Source organism: Sceloporus occidentalis, unplaced genomic scaffold (genome assembly GCF_023333645.1).
Source record: "Sceloporus occidentalis isolate IW3139 unplaced genomic scaffold, rSceOcc1.0.p SCAF_1, whole genome shotgun sequence".
Taxonomy (NCBI): Eukaryota; Metazoa; Chordata; class Lepidosauria; order Squamata; family Phrynosomatidae; genus Sceloporus; species Sceloporus occidentalis.
The window spans coordinates 78723483-78742298 of record NW_028316981.1 but is presented as its reverse complement, the minus strand read 5'-3'; the positions used below and the strand labels follow the sequence as shown (position 1 = coordinate 78742298).

The 18816-nt window shown below is 41.1% G+C and overlaps 1 protein-coding gene across 6 annotated transcripts in view; it reads left to right on the top strand.

The window, feature by feature from the left end:
* The window catches only part of LOC149321667 (receptor expression-enhancing protein 2-like), a 43197-nt gene that overhangs the window by 8936 nt on the left and 15445 nt on the right, over window positions 1-18816 (top strand). For all 6 annotated transcript variants that reach the window (XM_089526581.1, XM_089526566.1, XM_089526574.1 and 3 more), the window contains 4 exons: window positions 8185-8261; window positions 9218-9338; window positions 16930-17043; window positions 17708-17855. In XM_089526581.1, coding sequence (XP_089382707.1) covers window positions 8185-8261; window positions 9218-9338; window positions 16930-17043; window positions 17708-17855 — 460 coding nt within the window. The remainder of the gene's footprint in view (window positions 1-8184; window positions 8262-9217; window positions 9339-16929; window positions 17044-17707; window positions 17856-18816) is intronic.

The window sequence follows — 18816 nt, the reverse complement described above, 5'->3', positions numbered from 1 at the left end:
CCTGAATTCCTTAGAGACAGTAGCAAAAGCATGTATCAATTTGCCAAATTGAAACATTGTAACATTTGAATTGTAGCATTCGCAAAGGAAAAATGTTTTTTTGCAAAGTACTCTTTGCAACATTTCCCCTTTTCTGGAAGCGGGGAAATGAAAGGGAAAGTGAACCAGCAGCTAGCCACCTTCTATCTATCTATATGTCTACCTCAAGCAAAAAACATGCACATTTTTTGTCAAAAATAATTTAAAAAAATAAAAAAGAGGGGAAAGGTTCCTGGTGTGAACTCCGTTCATGCCCTGTCTCTGACCTGAACTGACCTGACCCTTTTCCTCCTGCTTACAGTCTCTTCAGAGGTTTGCCATTGCCTCCCACTGAGGCTGAGAGAGAATGACCTGTCAGTTATAACTAAAGTAGACCCATGGAATCAATTGGGAATAAAAGGGAAATGCAGCACAGGCATTCTGACTGTAGCATCCGCATATAACACTAATAATAATAACAATAATAATAATAATAAAGGCTCTTAAGTTCCAGGAGCAAGAGGGAATGAAAGTAGCACAAGCAAGCACACACACATTCTGTGTCACCCAAAAAAATCATGCGCATAGACTGTCAAAAATAAAAAGAGAGAGAGGTTCCTTCTACAGCCTGATTTCCCTACATCCCTCCTCATTGGGCCCCACAGCTCAATTTCCCTTGGCAAGCCTCCTCCTCCTTCCTTTCGACCCTCCCTGCCCTGGCTCCTTCATCCTCCTCCTCCTGCTCCGTTATAGAATGCCCTCCATGGCTCCTTTCTTCCTGCGGCTCCTTCATCATCCTCCTCCTCCTCCATCACTTTCTCCAGTCCCCCCCTGCCCTCCCTCTGACAGCCCTTTGCAGCCCCCGTCAGTCATCCTGATTTCCCCTTTTAGCCTCCTGTCACCCTGCCTCCTGTCAGATTCCCCTTTTTGCATCCAGGCTCCTCCCTCCTCCTCCTCCTCCGATGAGGGGAGGGAATGCTCTGCCCTCAGCCCGCCCTCTAACCTTAATCCCTCCCCTGAACTTGACCCGATCATGATCGGGGGCAAGTTCATATTTCGTGGTTTTTTTCAGAAAAGACAGATTTTGCCCCGAATCTGGATGACCTGGGCTAAAGGGCATTTCCTTGTGCATGCCTCGAAATGGATTGTGACAGATTCGGTGTGAATATGAACTTCACGTGGAAGGATCGATTTCTGATCCGGGGTAAAAGGTAGTCTGAATGGGCCCTTTGTTTTCAGGAGTCTGACTCTCTGCTCCTCCACCTGTGCTTACCAGTATTACAAATATTTGGAAGCTCCCAGAAATCGCAGGGAAATCTGTGATTGAGCAATAAATAGAGAAAAGGTGGGATCCAGGGAACAGATTTCTTTACAGGACCAGGCTGGTGGTTTAGATGATGCCGGAGGTGGACCTCTGAGCCCAAGATCTGCCTGTGATGTCAGTTGCCTCCCTGTGCCTATCTGCACCAAAAAAAGTTCTTCCTTAATTTTGTTTATTTATTTATTTTATATGCCACCTTTCTACCAGAGTGGGGCTTTCTTGTGTGCTTTACTGTCCCATAGGACATATAAAGGGCTCTTCTCTGTTCCCTCCAGTCACTAAATGGAGGTAACAAGGGAATTCTCTTCCTACCCCACTCTTTCTAGTTGGGAAAACAAGGAATATGATGGAATCTTCCTCACTGCAGAGAGAGGGAAATGAGGGAATGGAAGTTCTCTAGACTCTGTACAGTGGATTGGTTCTGCCCCATCTAAGGGCTAGAAGATTCCCTTCCCTGCAGTAGAGAATGCCTAGAAGCTATCATGTCAACCATCTGATTTTAAGGGTTCAACATACCCACTGCTAAAACCAGTTAAGCCATCTCCCTTGGTAAACTTAAAATCATCTGGATTTATTAGCATTTGAGGGCACACCATCCTAATGATTTTACCACTCCTGGCACAAATGGAGGGGTTTCCTTCCAGTACAGATACGGCTCAGCCATATTTTTCCCTTGCTTGCCACTTTCTAAAGCCACTTTCCCATCTCTTATCATATTTTTTTTAAGATGCACTAAGAAGAAACAGGTATTTTCAAGGTTAGCAACAGTTATTTTGGGAACTGCAGATTACAGAACCTTCAAGCAATTTAATAGTCCAAAGAAGTGATGTTTACAAACTGAAATTATGTTACTTGCAATTTTATTTTTTATTATCTCCTAATGATCTCCAGCATGAAGTTTGTATTTCAGCCACAAATTAGATTGTGGTGGGGAACAGTTCTAAGTCTAGTGGCCAGTTTTCCACCTGGGCCCCCATAGACTGCTGCAAAATGCCAAAAAAGCAAGGACCTAAACAAGTGGCTAGAAGTCTAGATCTGTTTTTTTTTTTGGGGGGGGGTGGAGGGGGGTTGATTTGATGTTTTAGGAGCCCTTGGAAGCTATTTATAAAAGTAGAATAGGGAGAATCTTGGGGAAATGATGAGATGTGAATTCAAAAATAAATAAACGAATAGCCTTTCCCAGGAGCTTCCAGGAGTAGAACCCCTACCCCTTTTGGGAGCCAGGAAAAGGCAATTCAAGTGGTCTGGGGGAATCAAGGACTTAATAAGTACAGAGGGGGCACATTTTGAACCACCCCTGCACTAGATTAGCTTCTTTCTTTTTTGAGATACCTATTGCAACCCCAATGAGAGTCAGCATGGTGTAGTGATTTGAGCGTTGGGCTACGACTCTGCAAACCAGAGTTGGAATCCCCGTTCAGCCATGTAAACCCATTGGGTGACTTTGGGCAAGTCACAATCTCTCAGCCTCAGATGATGGCAATGACAAACCCCATCTGGAGAAAATTGCCAAGGAACCCCCATGTAGGTTTGCCTTAGGGTTGCCATAAATTGGAAACAACTTGAAGTGATACAGCAACAACAAATTGCAACCCCAAAATCTCTTTCCTGGTCAGTGACTGCCAGCTTAAACCCCTTCATTATGTCTGTGAAGTTAAGATTTTTTGCTCCAAGATACTCACTTTAAAATGAACTTCATTTGCCATTTTAATTCCCTCCCCCACCGGTCTAAAAAGTTCCTTTTGGAACACTTTGGTGCCTCTTTTTGTTTCCACTGTCTTAAATAATTTGTTGTCAGTTTTTTGAGGGTATGTCAGTTGTGAAGCAAATTCATAAAGACCACAAAGATAAGCTGTTTTACTTTGTTACTGTCACCATCATCCCCTGCTCCTCCTTTGGCAAGAATTTTTTAAAAAATTATTCAGCAGTTTTCAGGAGGGTAGCCATGGTAGTCTCTTGTAGCAAAAATCCAGTCCATAATCTTAATTTTGTGTCTTCCAGACTCATCATTAATTCAAAACATTTCTATTCCATTTTCGCGAGTTCAAAGCAGGTAACACTGAAAAAGAAATACAGACTATTTATTGATTACAATACTGTACTTCATGATTCACATTCTGATATGGCAGGTATATACCACTATAAATCCACTTCTGAATTCTTACAGAATGGGGATTATAACAGGCTAATAAAATCCAAATAAAGCATTTTATTGTTGTTGTTGTTAAATTAGAAAGCCACTCCCAAAATTACCACAAATCATTCTGTGATCTGTCTATACATTTAATCTCCCTCTTACCCAGTCTAAACAACATTAAGATCCAAACAGCTCAGCCACTATCCTTCATGAATTGTGTACACTTTAAAATATACCCAATACTTCCTTGTTGCTGCTTTCTGCCTTGCAGTTAGCAGATCTTCCATTACTGATCTGCTTATTGAAGAACTCCTAATAAGCCTATCAGGACTGCTAGAGTTTCCTGGAGTTGTGTTTAATAACTGCTGCTTCAGAATAAAAAGGACCCAGTCAGTAACTTTTTTGGTATTGAATATCCATAAATGAAAAACTTCAAAACTGTTTAGAATAGAAAGGCATGGGGTGGGGGATTGTTTGAGTAGCTACACAAGTAGTAGTAGTAGTAGTAAGAGCTACACAAGAGCATAGCGTTTTCATCATATATACTAATACTAGTCTAGGGGAGAGTGGTATTGTGTAGGCAGCCCAAATGGCACTGCCTTGCACTGAAGGAGGATTTGGAGGCTTAGGGAACACCAAATTTTGCCTAAGTACAAAAAAGAAAATAAAAGAGAAAAAAAAATCCCAAGGAGAGAGGAATCCCCAAAATAATCCAATAGGGACTGAGCATGGTTGGTAGAAACAAAATTCATTGTTAACTGCTGTAAAGTCAGCTTTGATTTATCATGATCTTATGAATGAGAGACCTCCCCCCCCCCAAGGCATCCTCTTATCAACAGCCCTGTTTAGGCCTGGCAGATTCAGGACCATGGCTTCCTTGTTGAGTCTATCTTTCTATGGCAGGGGTAGGCAACCTGCGGCCCACGGGCCGGATGCGGCCCGGCGAGGCCTTGGGACTGGCCCCAGCCCGGTCCTGCTGCCGATTGCCGCTGGGGCCTTTGGGGGGCAATTGTCTATAGAAGCCTCAGAAACATGCATTTATATTAACATTTTTTAAAAAATCAGCAAATTTTTTTGCGTGTCCTCCATTTTTTTAAAAAAAAAGTGTCTTCCATTTGAAAATTTTGTCCTACATTTGTCCTGGTTTATTTATATATTTAATTTTTTTTAAAAAAAATATTTAATTATTTATTTTTTGGCTTCGGCCCCCCAGTTGTCTGAGGGACAGCAACCCGGCCCCTGGCTCAAAAAGATTGCCTACTCCTGTTCTGTGGCCTTCCTCTTTTCCTGAAGTCTTCTGCCTTACCAAGCATTATTGTGTTTTCTGTAGTGAGTCATGTTTTCTCATGTCTCAGCTTCTAGGGAGAGATCAGGCTTGATTTGCTGTAGGATCCATTTATTTGTCTTTTTAGCAGTCCTCAGTATACATAGAACTCTTCTCCAGTACCACATTTCAAATGAGTTGATTTTCTTTCCATCTACTTTCTTCACTGTTCAGCTTTCACAGCCATACATAGAAATGGGAAATATTATGGCATGAACAAGCCTAACTTTAGGATTCAGTGATACATCTTTACACTTCAGGATCTTGTCTAGTTCCTTCATAGCTGCCATTCCAAGTTCTAGCTTTCTTCTGATCTCTTGACTGCAGTCTCCACTCTGATCAGTGAATGAGCCAAGGCAAGGACAATCTTGAACTATTTCAAATTCTTAATTGTATGCTTTAAAGATATGTAAATCATTTGTGGTCACTATTTTTATTTTCTTAATATTCAGATGTGAATTTACCTTTGCACATTCTTCCTTGACTTTCTTCAGGAATCATTCCAGGTCTTCAGTCTTTTTTGCTAGTAGTATGGTGTTGTCTTTTCTTGTTGTTTTTGTTGTTGTGTGCCTTCAGAATTGTAGTCCAATGCTTGAATCACTACACCATGCTGTCTATCTTAAATTGTTGATGTTCCTTTCTCCAGGTTTCACACTGCTTCCTCTGAGTTTAATCCTGTTTTATATATGCTTAGCATATAAGTTAAACAGATAGAGTGATAAAATGCCTGACACCCTTGGCAGCTGGAAGCCATTCTGTTTCTCTGTGTTCTTTCCTGTTGGCCAGAGTTCAGGTTACACATGAAGACAATCAAATGTTGTGGGGCACCAATTTCTTTAAGAGCAATCCATAGTTTTCATGATCTACACAATAAAATGCTTTGCTATAATCTTTAAATCACAGGCTGATTTTCTTCTGATATTCTTTAGTGCACCCCATTATTCAGCATATGTTTGCATATGATCTTATGATCCCGAATGTCTCTTCCTTTCCTGAACCCAGCTTAGACAGCTGTCTGAGCATTAGAGAAATGAAATGGATTGTCTGGAATCCCCAAAGGGGAATCATATCCCACTTCAACATTTGTTCAACAGGCTACACTCCTTATTACTGATATAAGTCAGTAAAGGGTATGTGATATGAAATCTAGGCATATTGTTCCTAACCATGTTCTTAACCAGTGAAGTGGCTTTAAAAATTGATACTGTCACATTTTTATTATAAGAAAGTGAGTCACCCAAATGGGAAGTTGGGTTTAAAGTGGCTATTCTGAAAGAAACTGCTTTTCAGCAGCCTCTTTTAGTATAAGTTGAACACCAACACTCAGCTATGTTCTTGAAGCTAAACTTTCAAGTAATTTCTGGCTTAATGGCGACCCTAAGATGACCTCATCTTGGGGTTTGTGGGGGGATGAGAGTGTGCGACTTGCCCACTGTCACTCAATGGGCTTCCATGGCTAAGCAGGGAATCCAACCCAGAGTCATAATCCAACACACACCATGCTGGCTATATCACTCAACTATAAAGGCAAAGGATTTTTTGTAGTGCACTTATTCTTAGTGGGCAGCAGAGGGAGCTAGCTTCTTACATACAGCAAACTGGTTTAATAGTATAAAAGAGGAATGTAATCTCAGCTACAAAAATTCTGATATTTAATACCAATTCACTGCAGCAAAATAACATGCACTGATATTTCTGTAAATGTTTTGTTGTGATGTTGAATTAGATTGATTCTAGCATACAAGATGATATGCTCTGATATTAACAGCTTACCCTATATCTATTCTGACATCATAAGTGCTATCCAGTCCAACCCCCTGCTATGCAGGAATACACAATCAAAAAACTCTCAACAGATGGCCATCCAGCCTCTGTTTATTAACTTCCAATGAAGGAGACTTCACCACACTTGGAGGCAGCATATTCCACTGTCGAACAAATCTTACTGGCATCTCTTGAAGATGCCAGCTGCAGATGCTGGCGAAACATCAGAAAGAAACTCTACTAGAACATGGCCACATAGCCCAAAAAACCCACAAAAAACTATAGCTCTTACTGTCATGAAGTTCTTCCTAAGGTTTAAGTAAAATTTCTTTTCCAATAGTTTGCATCCATTATTCTGTGTCCTAGTCTCTGGAGCAGAAAACCATCTTGTTCCATCCTCAGTATAACATCCTTTAATATATTTAAACATGGCTATCATATCACCTCTTAACCCTCTCTTCTCCAGGCTAAATATACCCAGCTCCCTAAGCCATTCCTCATAGGGCATGGTTTCCAGACATTTAACCATTTTTGTCACCCTCCTCTGGTCACGCTTCAGCTCATCATCAACATTTTTAATTGTGCCCAGAACTGGACACAATATTCCAGGTGAGGTGTAACCAAAGCAGAATAGAGCGGCAATAATACTTCCCTGATTGATGCAGCCTACAATTGCATAGCCTTTTTTTAGCTGCAGATCACACTGTTGACTCATGTTCATCTTATGGTCTACTAAGCCTCCTAGATCCCTTTCACGGGTACTGTGGTTCTTCAATTGTGCTGCCCAGAACTGTGATACAAAGGGTTTTTTTCTTTTTCTTTTTCTCTTTTATTGAGAAATGGATAATGTTTAGGGAAGTAAATATGGTTAGGTCTGGTCACCCTAAACATTTTATTGCTGAGAGCTCCAGATTTTGGAATAGCAACAATATTATCTTTACTTTCTGTTTCAGCAGCATCATGACACTTTTGGATATCCTCCCAAATGTCACAATTTTGTACAGCATTACTAAGGCAGAAAATCCTGTAAACAACTTTTTGAAGCAGGGAGAATCTGAAAAAGTTAAAAGGAGCAAGCAGTAGGAACAAGAGAGTCTCTGTGTGCTCAAGTGCTATTTGTAAAATGGGATGGGCAAATAACCCATCACATATGGGTTAGTGTACATGGTAAGAACTGGAAAGTAGTTTAGTATTGTAGTTCCTTGATGTATTGTATTGGAAAGTAGGTAGCTGAGATTAGCTTTATAAATGTTACAGACCAACACAAATTGTTTACTAAGGGACTGTGCAAATTTTCTGTTTCATCTGAATTAACAAAAAGGATAAAGATGTGATTAATAATAAAACTAAGGTGAGGAGAAATGCTATGAGTGTCTTAAAGATTAAAACCAAAATTTCTGCTTTTGAGTTTTGTTCAAGTCTTTGTTATCAAACATTATTAAAATGAGAAGTAGGAACAAAACCAACTATTGCTTGAAACTCTGAATTACTGACATTTGGGCATGATTATAACCTTTTACTGAACTGACTCAAAATGACTGGGTTTGAGATCTATCCAGACTTTGTTTTAAGGTAGGTCCTAGTGTTTAACTAACTTCTAACAGGATTGCTATCTTGCAGGTCAAATGGATGATGTACTGGATTGTGTTTGCCTTCTTCACCACAGCAGAGACACTCACAGACATTATTCTTTCTTGGTAAGTCTTCCCCCATGTTAGGAACTAAGCGGGGGAGCTGCTGAATGTATTAATTAGTTTTTTAGTTTCCCATCTAATATGTGGCACTGTGAAGGGATTCAGTAAGGTGTTTAACTTCCTTGTCCTTGAAAAGTGTAAACACCATTTCCTCTTAACGTATTCATGCAAATGCTATTCCTCATCTGTTGGATGATTTTGGCCTTCTGCTTCCTTTCCTGCCAACCCAGAGTGTACAAATTAAGTCTGGAATTCAAGTTTCAGGGACTGGGTTTTTTTTTAAATAAAGAAGCTGAAACTTAATGGAAACTTGGGAGTTGCTTGCTGAAGTTTTTCTTCCATAAATAATAATATGATTTCAGTTCTAAATAACAATAAATAAAACCATTTGTCATATGTTTAACAAAATAATATTGAAAAACTGTCACCTTGTAGGAGAATATTGACCTCTGTCATTGAGACTTATTTGTGTTGACTAGGCATTGATAAAAGAAATAATCCTGCAAAGGTATCTGCATTAAATAGCCAGTTGCTGTGTTTAAACTTCCAACTTTCACTTACCTGTAAGACTTAGTTGGTATAGATACTGTGAATATTGTTGAATCTTAGGCAGAGGACCAATCTTGATATGTTTCCCTAAACCAATGGTAGTTTATGACTTTCTGGCAAATTATTAAACAGTGCAACAGATAGAATTTAACTGTTTGCAGAGTTGCGAGATAACCCTGCACATGGATTTATCAAAGCTATAGAGAAGATTTAAAATAAATCTTCAGGAAGGATCATCCCAGAAAATGTATGATTGGTGTCTACTGTAGCTGGCTTTGCTGTGTTGATTCTGTCCCATCTATAGTATTCATTTTCTCCCTTTGCTTATCTCATCTGTGCTACTCTCTGGACTGTCAGTCTTTTGTCTGTCTCTAATCTCAGCTTGATTCCAGCTTTTCCATTTCTCTCAGGTTTCCTTTCTATTTCGAGTTGAAAATCGCATTTGTGATCTGGCTGCTCTCTCCTTATACCAAGGGCTCCAGCGTTCTCTACAGGAAGTTTGTTCACCCAACGCTCTCCAATAAGGAGAAGGTACTTCCTTTAGATTGCCCTGTTTTTCAGTCCTGAAAGTTGAGTTATGTCCAATTTAGTTAGGTTGCAAAAAAGATACTTAATGTTAGTCATGCCTGTGCTTGCTCATAATGAATAGATGGCAACTGCTTCTTTTGCATACCAAGGGGGAAATCCCTCATTCTTAGGATGACAGATGGAGCAATCTACCACCATTTTCAACCTTGTGAGAATATATTAGCTCTGATTTCAGTAATGTTGATCTGGAGCTAGCAATTCATATGTGTGACCCATAGAGCCATACACTGAGTTCTGCATATACAACTGGGCTATCCCACTTTTCTTATGGTAATGTCTTCTGCTCTTCTGAAACCCCACACTTCTGGGTTGAACTCTTTAAGGCACAAGGAAAATCAGGGCTTTCTTTATGCACTGAAAATAGGGGCTCCTACATGCACTCAAGTGTGCTTTCCACTCAGTCTTAATTCAGTTTGGCTCCTAGCCTTATACTCAGATGGTGTTGTTTTATTGATCTTTTCTTTTTCCTGGGAGCTTTTATTCTTTTTAGGCTATACTGCTGCTTTTGAGCTTCCTGAAGAGTCATGTTCATTAGACTACTGAATTTCTTTTGTTTAAACTACAATAAGCCAGTTCACTTAATTTATAAGATCCGTTCCTCTATAATAACTAAACTAAAACAATTTCCTGGATTTCTGGATTATATGGTGGCAGAAGGTCCAAGATGTATGACATCACAGTGCAATAAAGGATTAAGATTTTATGCAGAAAGCATCTGGAAATTCGGGGGGGGGGGGGGGGGAATACTTTGTCTACATTGTCATTACACTGGAAAATGGCATGTATTGTACCATGATATTCAATGTGCAGGTAATTTAAAATTTCATGAACTACACTGAATACTTTCTCTGGTGGTATTTCAGGGATGCAAAAAAGAGCTTGGCAGGCCCCATGAGTTCACAAGTTAAAGGCTTTCCACTTCTGTCTGAGGGCTGCTGATTTTATGCTGCTTTTTAGTATTATTTTGGTACAGATCAGTGTATGGAATATGTGCCTTGCATCTGTTATAAATATCATAAAAACTGATTACTTTTCTTGACAAAATGCACAGATCTGGCAATTGGGAACTGACTAGTTTCATGATAAGGATGGTGCCAGATTCCATTTAAAACAAAGATATTCTGGTATAGTACAGTATTGATTCTTTCATAACCTACACGTGGCTATTGAGCCGCAATCACACCTGGGAAAAAAGCAGCTTTGGCAATACTTATTGCACTCCGCCACCTCCCACCTGCAGCTGCTGCATCCCCCAACTACAATTAAGGTGTCATTTTTCATTTAAACCCATCAATGACTGTTAGTAGCACAAGTCCACAGGTGCAAAACATAACTGCTGGGGCAATCACATTATTGCCAGTCATGTTATAGCAGCATGTCTTCCTGTCCCCTAACCCCCTTGCAATTCCCAAGGAGCCATTTATTTATCCCCCATTTCTTTTTCTTTTTTAAAAAACTTTTTTTAACTGACAATGCTGGGTAGGGCATGAGGCAGAGAGGCAGGGCTGAAGGTGACTCACAAAGAGAGCAGAATGGAGCACCAACCTCAGTCACATGATTCTGAAGATGTGTAATATTGGGACTCTCAACATGGTATGTTTCCAATCCCCCCCCACCCCCAATGCAGTTGCTGCAAGAACAGACTTGTGCAGTTAAGTCCAAAATGTGTTGAAAAAGCTAGACAGACTTATTGTTTCTGAAATTTGAACGCTTATGTTTTTGGAGAGAATCAAAACATGAACTCAGTAGTGGTTCCTTTTGTACTTTTATGGTTTTAACTATGTGATAATTCTGGGCTGGACAGAGGGAAAGTCACCAAGACAGGCAGCAGCAGTTACAGAATATATGGTCGATTTCCCATCAAATAGCATCCAGTTGCTTCCCATCTACTAGGATTAAAACTCACATTGACAGTTAATTTGATAGCCACTGAGGGATTCAGTTGCTCATTGTGGAATACCAGAGGTAACTATTGTACCTGAAGCCTCTTACAATAGAAGAGGCTTAGAAAAACAATTGTCAGTACAGTAAGTATTTTCTGTAGCAAGGTTTTGGTGAGTATGTGTTTGTTCTTTCTTTAATATTAATGCAGATAGAAGACTAAATTCAGCAAATTTTCACAGCAGTAATTGTTATTTACCTGGCATTTTCTCTTGGGGATCTGATATCATCATCATCTTAATCTCCACCATTATCATTCATATTTGTATGCTGTTTCCCCTCAGAAATATGCCATACCTCAGAGCTTAATAAATTAACAACAATAAATATAACCATTTTAAAAATGTAACACAATTAGAAATAACCAGTGCCAACGACACAAAATAGATGAGATCCAGAGTTTACTCTGTTTATAGAGGAAACTGAGTTCTAGCAGAGACTGGGTTAGTGATCTTCACTAGTTTCTTCACTGTAGTATCCAGTACCCTTGAGCATATGTTTCTGGAGGGTCCCAACTCACCAGAACAAATTTTAGGTGCTTAGGGAGCTACATGAGAGAGAGGTAATCATGACTATCACCTTCATCCACCCTTCTGCCTCCAGGATCATTCAGGTTTTGATATCTCACTCCATGTAACCAAGGAATACCACCTATTATTTTTATCAATATAAAAGACAAAATAAATTTCCATTCCAGAAAGGCAACCCTGCAAATATTAGATGGCAGTCATCCTCTCTATTTTCTGCTTGATCTCCTTTCTGTTCCTTCCACCTCTCTTATCTGGGGGGATAAAGATTGGCAGTCAATCAGTTACACAGATAATTTTGATATTATTTGGATACTCCACCAAGATTCCTTCCCAGATTTGAGGCAGCAGTTTCTTATCCAGCTCCAGGGTGGCTAATACTAAGAATATTAAGCTCCCTGGCATTTAATTGGTTAATTCTTCCTAAAATGTTGTTGTTTCAGAGCCAAAATAAATATGACAAGGGCAGCCATGTTTGTTGACATGTCTCATCTGTTTAATTATAAACTAGGGTAGGAATAGTAAGTGCATCTGCTTGGGAAAATGCCAGTGTGCTCACTGGTTTCAGGGATTTGTCCTCCATCCTGGCTCACATCTGGAATCAGAGTCCTGCTGGGAGAAAGTGCCTGGAGCAATGAAGCATAGACAGGTTAGAGAAGGGAGGTTTCAGCACTCTCCCTCTTTGCAGTTTATTTGTAAATGGGATCATTATGTGAAAATACTGTAAGCCTCAATGCACATACCACATCTAGTCATGCCAAACATCAATAATTTTCACTATTGTGATGCACTAACTGTAACTAACTAAAAATCACTAAAAATAAAGGTGAACAGTAAATTCCAAACGTCATACATTAGTAGGGTTTATGAAGACAGGGTGACCAGACAGAAGCCAAAGGGTAGCAATTGAATAATTACTAGTTTATGTATTTGGAGGTTGTGTTGTGCCTTCAAGTTGTTTCTGACTTATGGTGACCCTAAAATGAACCTATCATGGACTTTTCTTGGCAAGATTTGTTCAGAGATTTGCCTTCCTCTGAGCTGAGAGAGTGTAACTTGCTCAGAGTCACCCAGTGGGTTTCCATGACCAAGCAAAGATTTGAATCCTGGTCTCCAAAATTGTAGTCCAACACTGAAACCGCTGCACCATTCCCGCTCTATTTGGAGCTTATCAGGGCTTAATCCTTTCAAAATTAGATCAACCCAAAAGGACATCAAGCAGGGACACTATCCTCACCATAATGAAGAGAATTATTTATTATTTATTTATTTCAAGGATTTATAAATAACAAATAATACTTTATAGCCCAGACTCTGGGGTATATGGAAGTCATTGAAGCCCTAAATTACTCATATGTCATGCTTCCTTGAAGCTGGCCTTTAGTATTATGATTGCTGTTGACAGAATTAGACACTTTGGAGTATATCACACAGAGCTTTTTGGAGATTTTGCAGCTCAGATCTGACGTGAGTGCGAGTCTAACGATGCGGATTCACATTATAACGTGAATGTGTTATCAGACGAGATTCGTTTCTATGGGAGCACCTTCCGTGGCGTTTCTGCAGTGATTCCAAAGTGACTCCTCATTTTGGTGACTTCGGTACAAAAGTGAATTCACAGAATTCGCATTCAAGCTCACTACGATTTCACTCCGAATTGGTCTGGTGTGGAATGCAACTTTGCTTCCCTCCCGGTACACCTCCCAAAACCTCCAAAGAGGCAAATTTTCCATGATGCTGCACTGCAATTTTGCCCCAATTGCTTCCGTTGCTCGGAAGGGTAGATGACAGGAATGGAGGGAATGAACAGGCGGCTGGGGGGAAAGATGGGAGGCTGGGGGGAGCAACAAACTCCAACTCCCAGAATTCCATAGCACTGAGCCAGGACAGTGAAAGTGGAGTTAAACTGGATTATCTCCCCAGTGTGGATGCAACCTAAGAGAAGGCAACTATTACAAAAGGAAGGAGAGTGGATTGGATTCAGGGAGGTGCTATTTTAGGGAGCATGAATAATAATTATAATAATTATAATTAAAAGAAACAAAAATGTTTTTAAAATAATAATAATAATAAATTATTAGTTTGCTGAGGCACCAGAGCTCTCTGGCAGAGAAGGCTCAATGTCTCAGGACACTACAGTTCCCGAATTCCATAGCACTGAGCCAATACAGTTAAAGTGAAGTCAAACCGAATTATCTCCCCAGTGTGGATGCAACCTAGGGAGTATATCACACGGAGCTTTTGGGTGGTTTTGTAGCTCAGTTCCAGCTCACTTCCAAAGTGATTGCACTTCCAACAATGCGGTTTCACCTCATAAAGGGACTGTTTTATCAGACACCATTGATTTTTATGAGAGCCCCTTGTGAATTGCTTCAGTAGCATTTCTGAAGTCACCCCTCATTTTGGTTAAAACGGAAAAAAAGTGGCTTCAGAGAATTCGCTTCCTGGCTGCCTTCGATTGCACTGCGATTTGGTCTGGGTGGAAAAGCACTCCAGTGCCACCCCTCTTGGCCCCTGCGTCCTGCTCCATCATTCCCCTCCTCCTCCTTCATGCCATCTCCTCCTCTCTGCCAACCAGCCGATCCCATCATCCCCTGCGTCCCCTTGGACCCCGATCTGCTCCCCTCCTTCAGCCTCCCACCAATCCCATCATCCTTGCCTTCTTCTATACCCTGATCTGCTCCCTTCCTTCACCCTGGCACCTAACCCATCATCCCCTGACTGCTCCTGCATCCCCATCTCATCCCCTCTCCACCTAACCCATCATCCCCTGACTGCTCCTGTATCCTGATCCTGGCCCCAGCAACCCCCAGAGACCTATCCCATCATCCCCTGACTGCTCCTGCATCCTGATCCTGGCCCCAACAACCCCCAGCCACCTATCCCATCATCCCCTGCCTTCTCCTAGAACCCCTTGAAGGATGACAGCTAAGGAGGGGGCAGGGAAGGAGGGCAGCGTCCAGAGCCCCACTGAGCATGCCCAAGGGTGCTGATTTGAATTGGTGAACCCTCAAAGTATGCTCTGGTGTGGTAATACAATGTGCACTCACTCCCCTTTGCTTGAGTCCGCATCATGTGACTTGCTTGGAATCAAACTGACTTCTCTTCTCCCTCACTTCAGAAGGGCAACAGAAAGGCAGCCAGGTGTGGAAAAACATGACGTTTTAACCTCAATCCGAATTGCTAGAGAGGAGTGACTCTGGATCTGGTGTGGAAAAACATCACACTTTGCATTGCTAGAACAGGAGTGACTGCGGATCTGAGCTGCAACCCCCCCCCCCCCCCATGTGTGATAAGGTCCTGGGAGAAGGCAACTGTTACAAAAGGAAGGAGAGTGGATTGGATTTAGGGAGGTGGTATTTTAGGGAGCATGGAGAATAATTATAATAATTATCATTTAAAAAACCAAAATGTTTTTAAAATAATAATAATAATAATAATTTATTTTTAATAATAATAAAAAGTTATTAGTTTGCTGAGGCACCAGAGCGCTCTGGCAGAGAAGGTGCAATGTCTCACAACACTACAGTTCCCAGAATTCCATAGCACTGAGCCAGAACAGTTAAAGTCGAGTCAAACCGGATTATTTCCCAATGCAGATGCAACCTCCGTCAGATCCAAAGGATTTACTTCCAAGTAGACCTGCAGCTTCTACACTGATTATTTTGCAGTGAAAGAAATTTATTATTATTATTATTATTATTATTAACTTCTTTCACTGTAAAATTATTATTATTATTATTATTATTATTATTATTATTATTATTTTACCGGTGATACATTCGGATGAAGCAGAGGGCATTTAGAGATAGGTGACACATTCAGATGAAGCAGGTATGAAGGGAATAAACAGGAGGCTGGAGGGAGAGATGGGAGCAAAGGAGGGGGCCACCGGAGGTTGTGAGACATTGAGAAGGCTCAATGTCTCACAACACTACAGTTCCCAGAATTCCATAGCACTGAGCCAGGACAGTGAAAGTGGAGTTAAACCGGATTATCTCCCCAGTGTGGATGCAACCTAAGAGAAGGCAACTGTTACAAAAGGAAGGAGAGTAGATTGGATTCAGGGAGGTGGTATTTTAGGGAGCATGGAGAATAAGGGAAACCGGATCATTTCTGCACTACTCCAAAATTGGTCTCCTTCAGATCCAAAGGATTTACTTCCAAGTAAACTTGCAACTTCTACACTGATTATTTTACAGTGAATAATAATAATAATAATTCCTTAATAATAATAAATGGATGAGGGCTCTGACACGGAGGATAGATATAGATGTGGCTGAAATAGATGAGGAGAATGACAGGAGAATAGATGTAGATGAGGCTGAAATGGATGAGGGCTTTGACACAGAGGACCCCTTTGAATTTGTCTGCCAGGGATGGGAAAACAGAAGGGAGGAAGAAAGGTGAAGCAGCCATTCACGTGAGGCTAGCATTCATGTGAAAATGGAACCAGGCTCCCTTCTTCACCCCGGAAGTGCAAAGGTTCAGGATGCCTTCAGAGCCCCACTGAGCATGAGCAAGGGTCCCAATTCGAATCAAGTTGAATCCGCATGGTATGCATCAGTGTAATAATACAATGTGCACTCATCCTGCTTTGCATGAATCCGCATCACGTGACTTGCCTTGAATTCAGTTCCCCCTCGATTCAGAAGGACAACAGAAGGGCAACCAGGTGTGATAAAACATTCGCATTGCTGAACCAGGAGTCACCCTGGATCTGAGCTGCATAAATTTCAGTGTGATAAACTCCATAGTATGTGATTCGTCCCCAACCGTCTCTTTCCAGTACACAAAATATTCAAGAATAGTTTGTAGTCACTGAACAGGAAAGTTTTACTGAGACATTTGACAAAGATTCAGTGCTTTTATTCTTGACCCAGGATGGCTCACAATGACAAATCTGAGAACTTGTGTTCCATTTTGTTCTTCAGACCTATGAGTGTGGTACATTCTGGAAGGCTTAAAAGCTGTTGTGTGAGTGTGCTTCATGCTAGAGGGATATAACTACGGTATACAATTCTAATCTTTTAATGTGACCTCCCCCTGACCCCATTAAATCCTAGGAAATTGACGAATATATCAGCCAGGCCCGTGACAAGAGTTATGAAACTATGATGCGAGTTGGAAAGCGAGGATTAAATTTGGCAGCAAATGCAGCAGTTACTGCAGCAGCGAAGGTAACTCCTTATACTTGTGTGCAAGGTCTGTTCTGTTCCCTTCTGTTGGACTGACTTTTGGTATCATACCTCCACTGCATACTCCTTCTTGCTTTGGCTTGTCCATGTTACAGACTCATTCTCTTATCTGCCCAGGGTTTATCCTTCTTGTACTGTCTTCTTGCTGCCATATTTCTTCCATTGCAACTTTTTCTAACCTGTTCCTGGCAAAGATTCTGTTCAGTGCTGGTGGGATATAAAGCTCTGCTGGTGTACTTCTACCCTTGTAGTGCAACACAACTTTACTGCTCAAAGAAATACCACAGTTTTAAAATGCTGGTATGTGTCTCCCATGTCCAGAGAGCAAAGGGCTTCTGAGCACCACCTAGCTGCAGTTTTGCAGCCAGGAAAACAAAGAGCAGTTGTCCTTCTGGAACCCCAGTGGAGGTCTTGCTGGATGTTGGAAAGATGACAGCTCTTCACCAGGTTGCCCATGAGGGTATGCCCTGGTACTGTAAAGATAGCTTTGTGATATCTCCTCCTGCAGTGAGGGGAAAAGTACACATGCTGCAGTAAAGGAAGGATATATCAGCATATGTCACCAGCAGGATTGCAGCCCCCTAATGATACATTTAGAAAGATACAGTGCAAATGCAGAGTTGTGAGTACCTGCTCTGTTTTAAAGGGCCAGGGAGTTTTGTCTGAAAAACTACGGAGCTTCAGTATGCAGGACTTGACTTTGATACGGGATGATGACACTGTGCATTTGCGGAGCCCTGAGTCACACATTCGTACCTCTACCACAGGCCTTCTTGAAACTGTTGACGATTCAGGTATAAACCATAAATTTATATTTCCTATGAGGGCAGATATCAATGAGAATTTGAGTAAACCAGAGATGGCCAGGTTCTGGGGTGTGGGGACCAATTTTCTCAGGATCTTCTGGGAAGTGCACTACCACCTCCAAATGAAAGCAGACGTAACCAGGAGGTCACTTATTATGTGCCTTCAGGTTGTTTCTGAGTTATGATGACCCTAAGGCAACCCTATCACAGGGTTTTCTTGCCAAGATTTATTCAGAGGGGGTTTGTCATGGTCTTCCACTGAGGCTGAGAGAGTGTGACTAGCTCAAGGTAACCCAATGGGTTTCCATGCCTGAGTGGGGTTTCAGTCCCTGGTGCCCAGAGTTGTAGTCCAATACTCAAAACCATTACACCATGTTGGCTCTCCAGAAGGTGACTTCTAGTTTTAAAAAAATGCAATATTTTTTTTAAAAAAATAGATTTTTGGCTGCATGTGGAGCATATCTTGTTTTAGAGGGAGTAATGACCCCTGAAAGTGGAGTTCTCCTGCACTTGGGAGGGGAGAGAGAGACTTTGCTGGGGACCCCAGGGGCCACAAAATAGATCTCTACAGATTAGCATTCATCTCAATCTTGGGTGGTAATTGTGACTCTCTAGATATTTTTGGACTACATTCCCCACCATTGGTAGTGCTGTCTAAGCTTCTGAGCATTGCAGTTGAACAACATTTGGAGGATTACATGATTCTTTGTCCTACTAGGTAGTAGATCACATTACATGTAATACTTCCAGTCATGATGGTTTCACATTTTTCCAGCAACAAAATGTAGTAATTTTTGGCCAGACTGCATGTGATATCAACAGCTCATCTTTGCATTCATATGTAAAATGGCTGCTGGAAACACATAAGGCTATTGTCTGTTGGCACATATAAACGTCCTGTTTAACCTCACAATCTGTTCCTTGGGATGCTTTTCAATGAGTATGATGG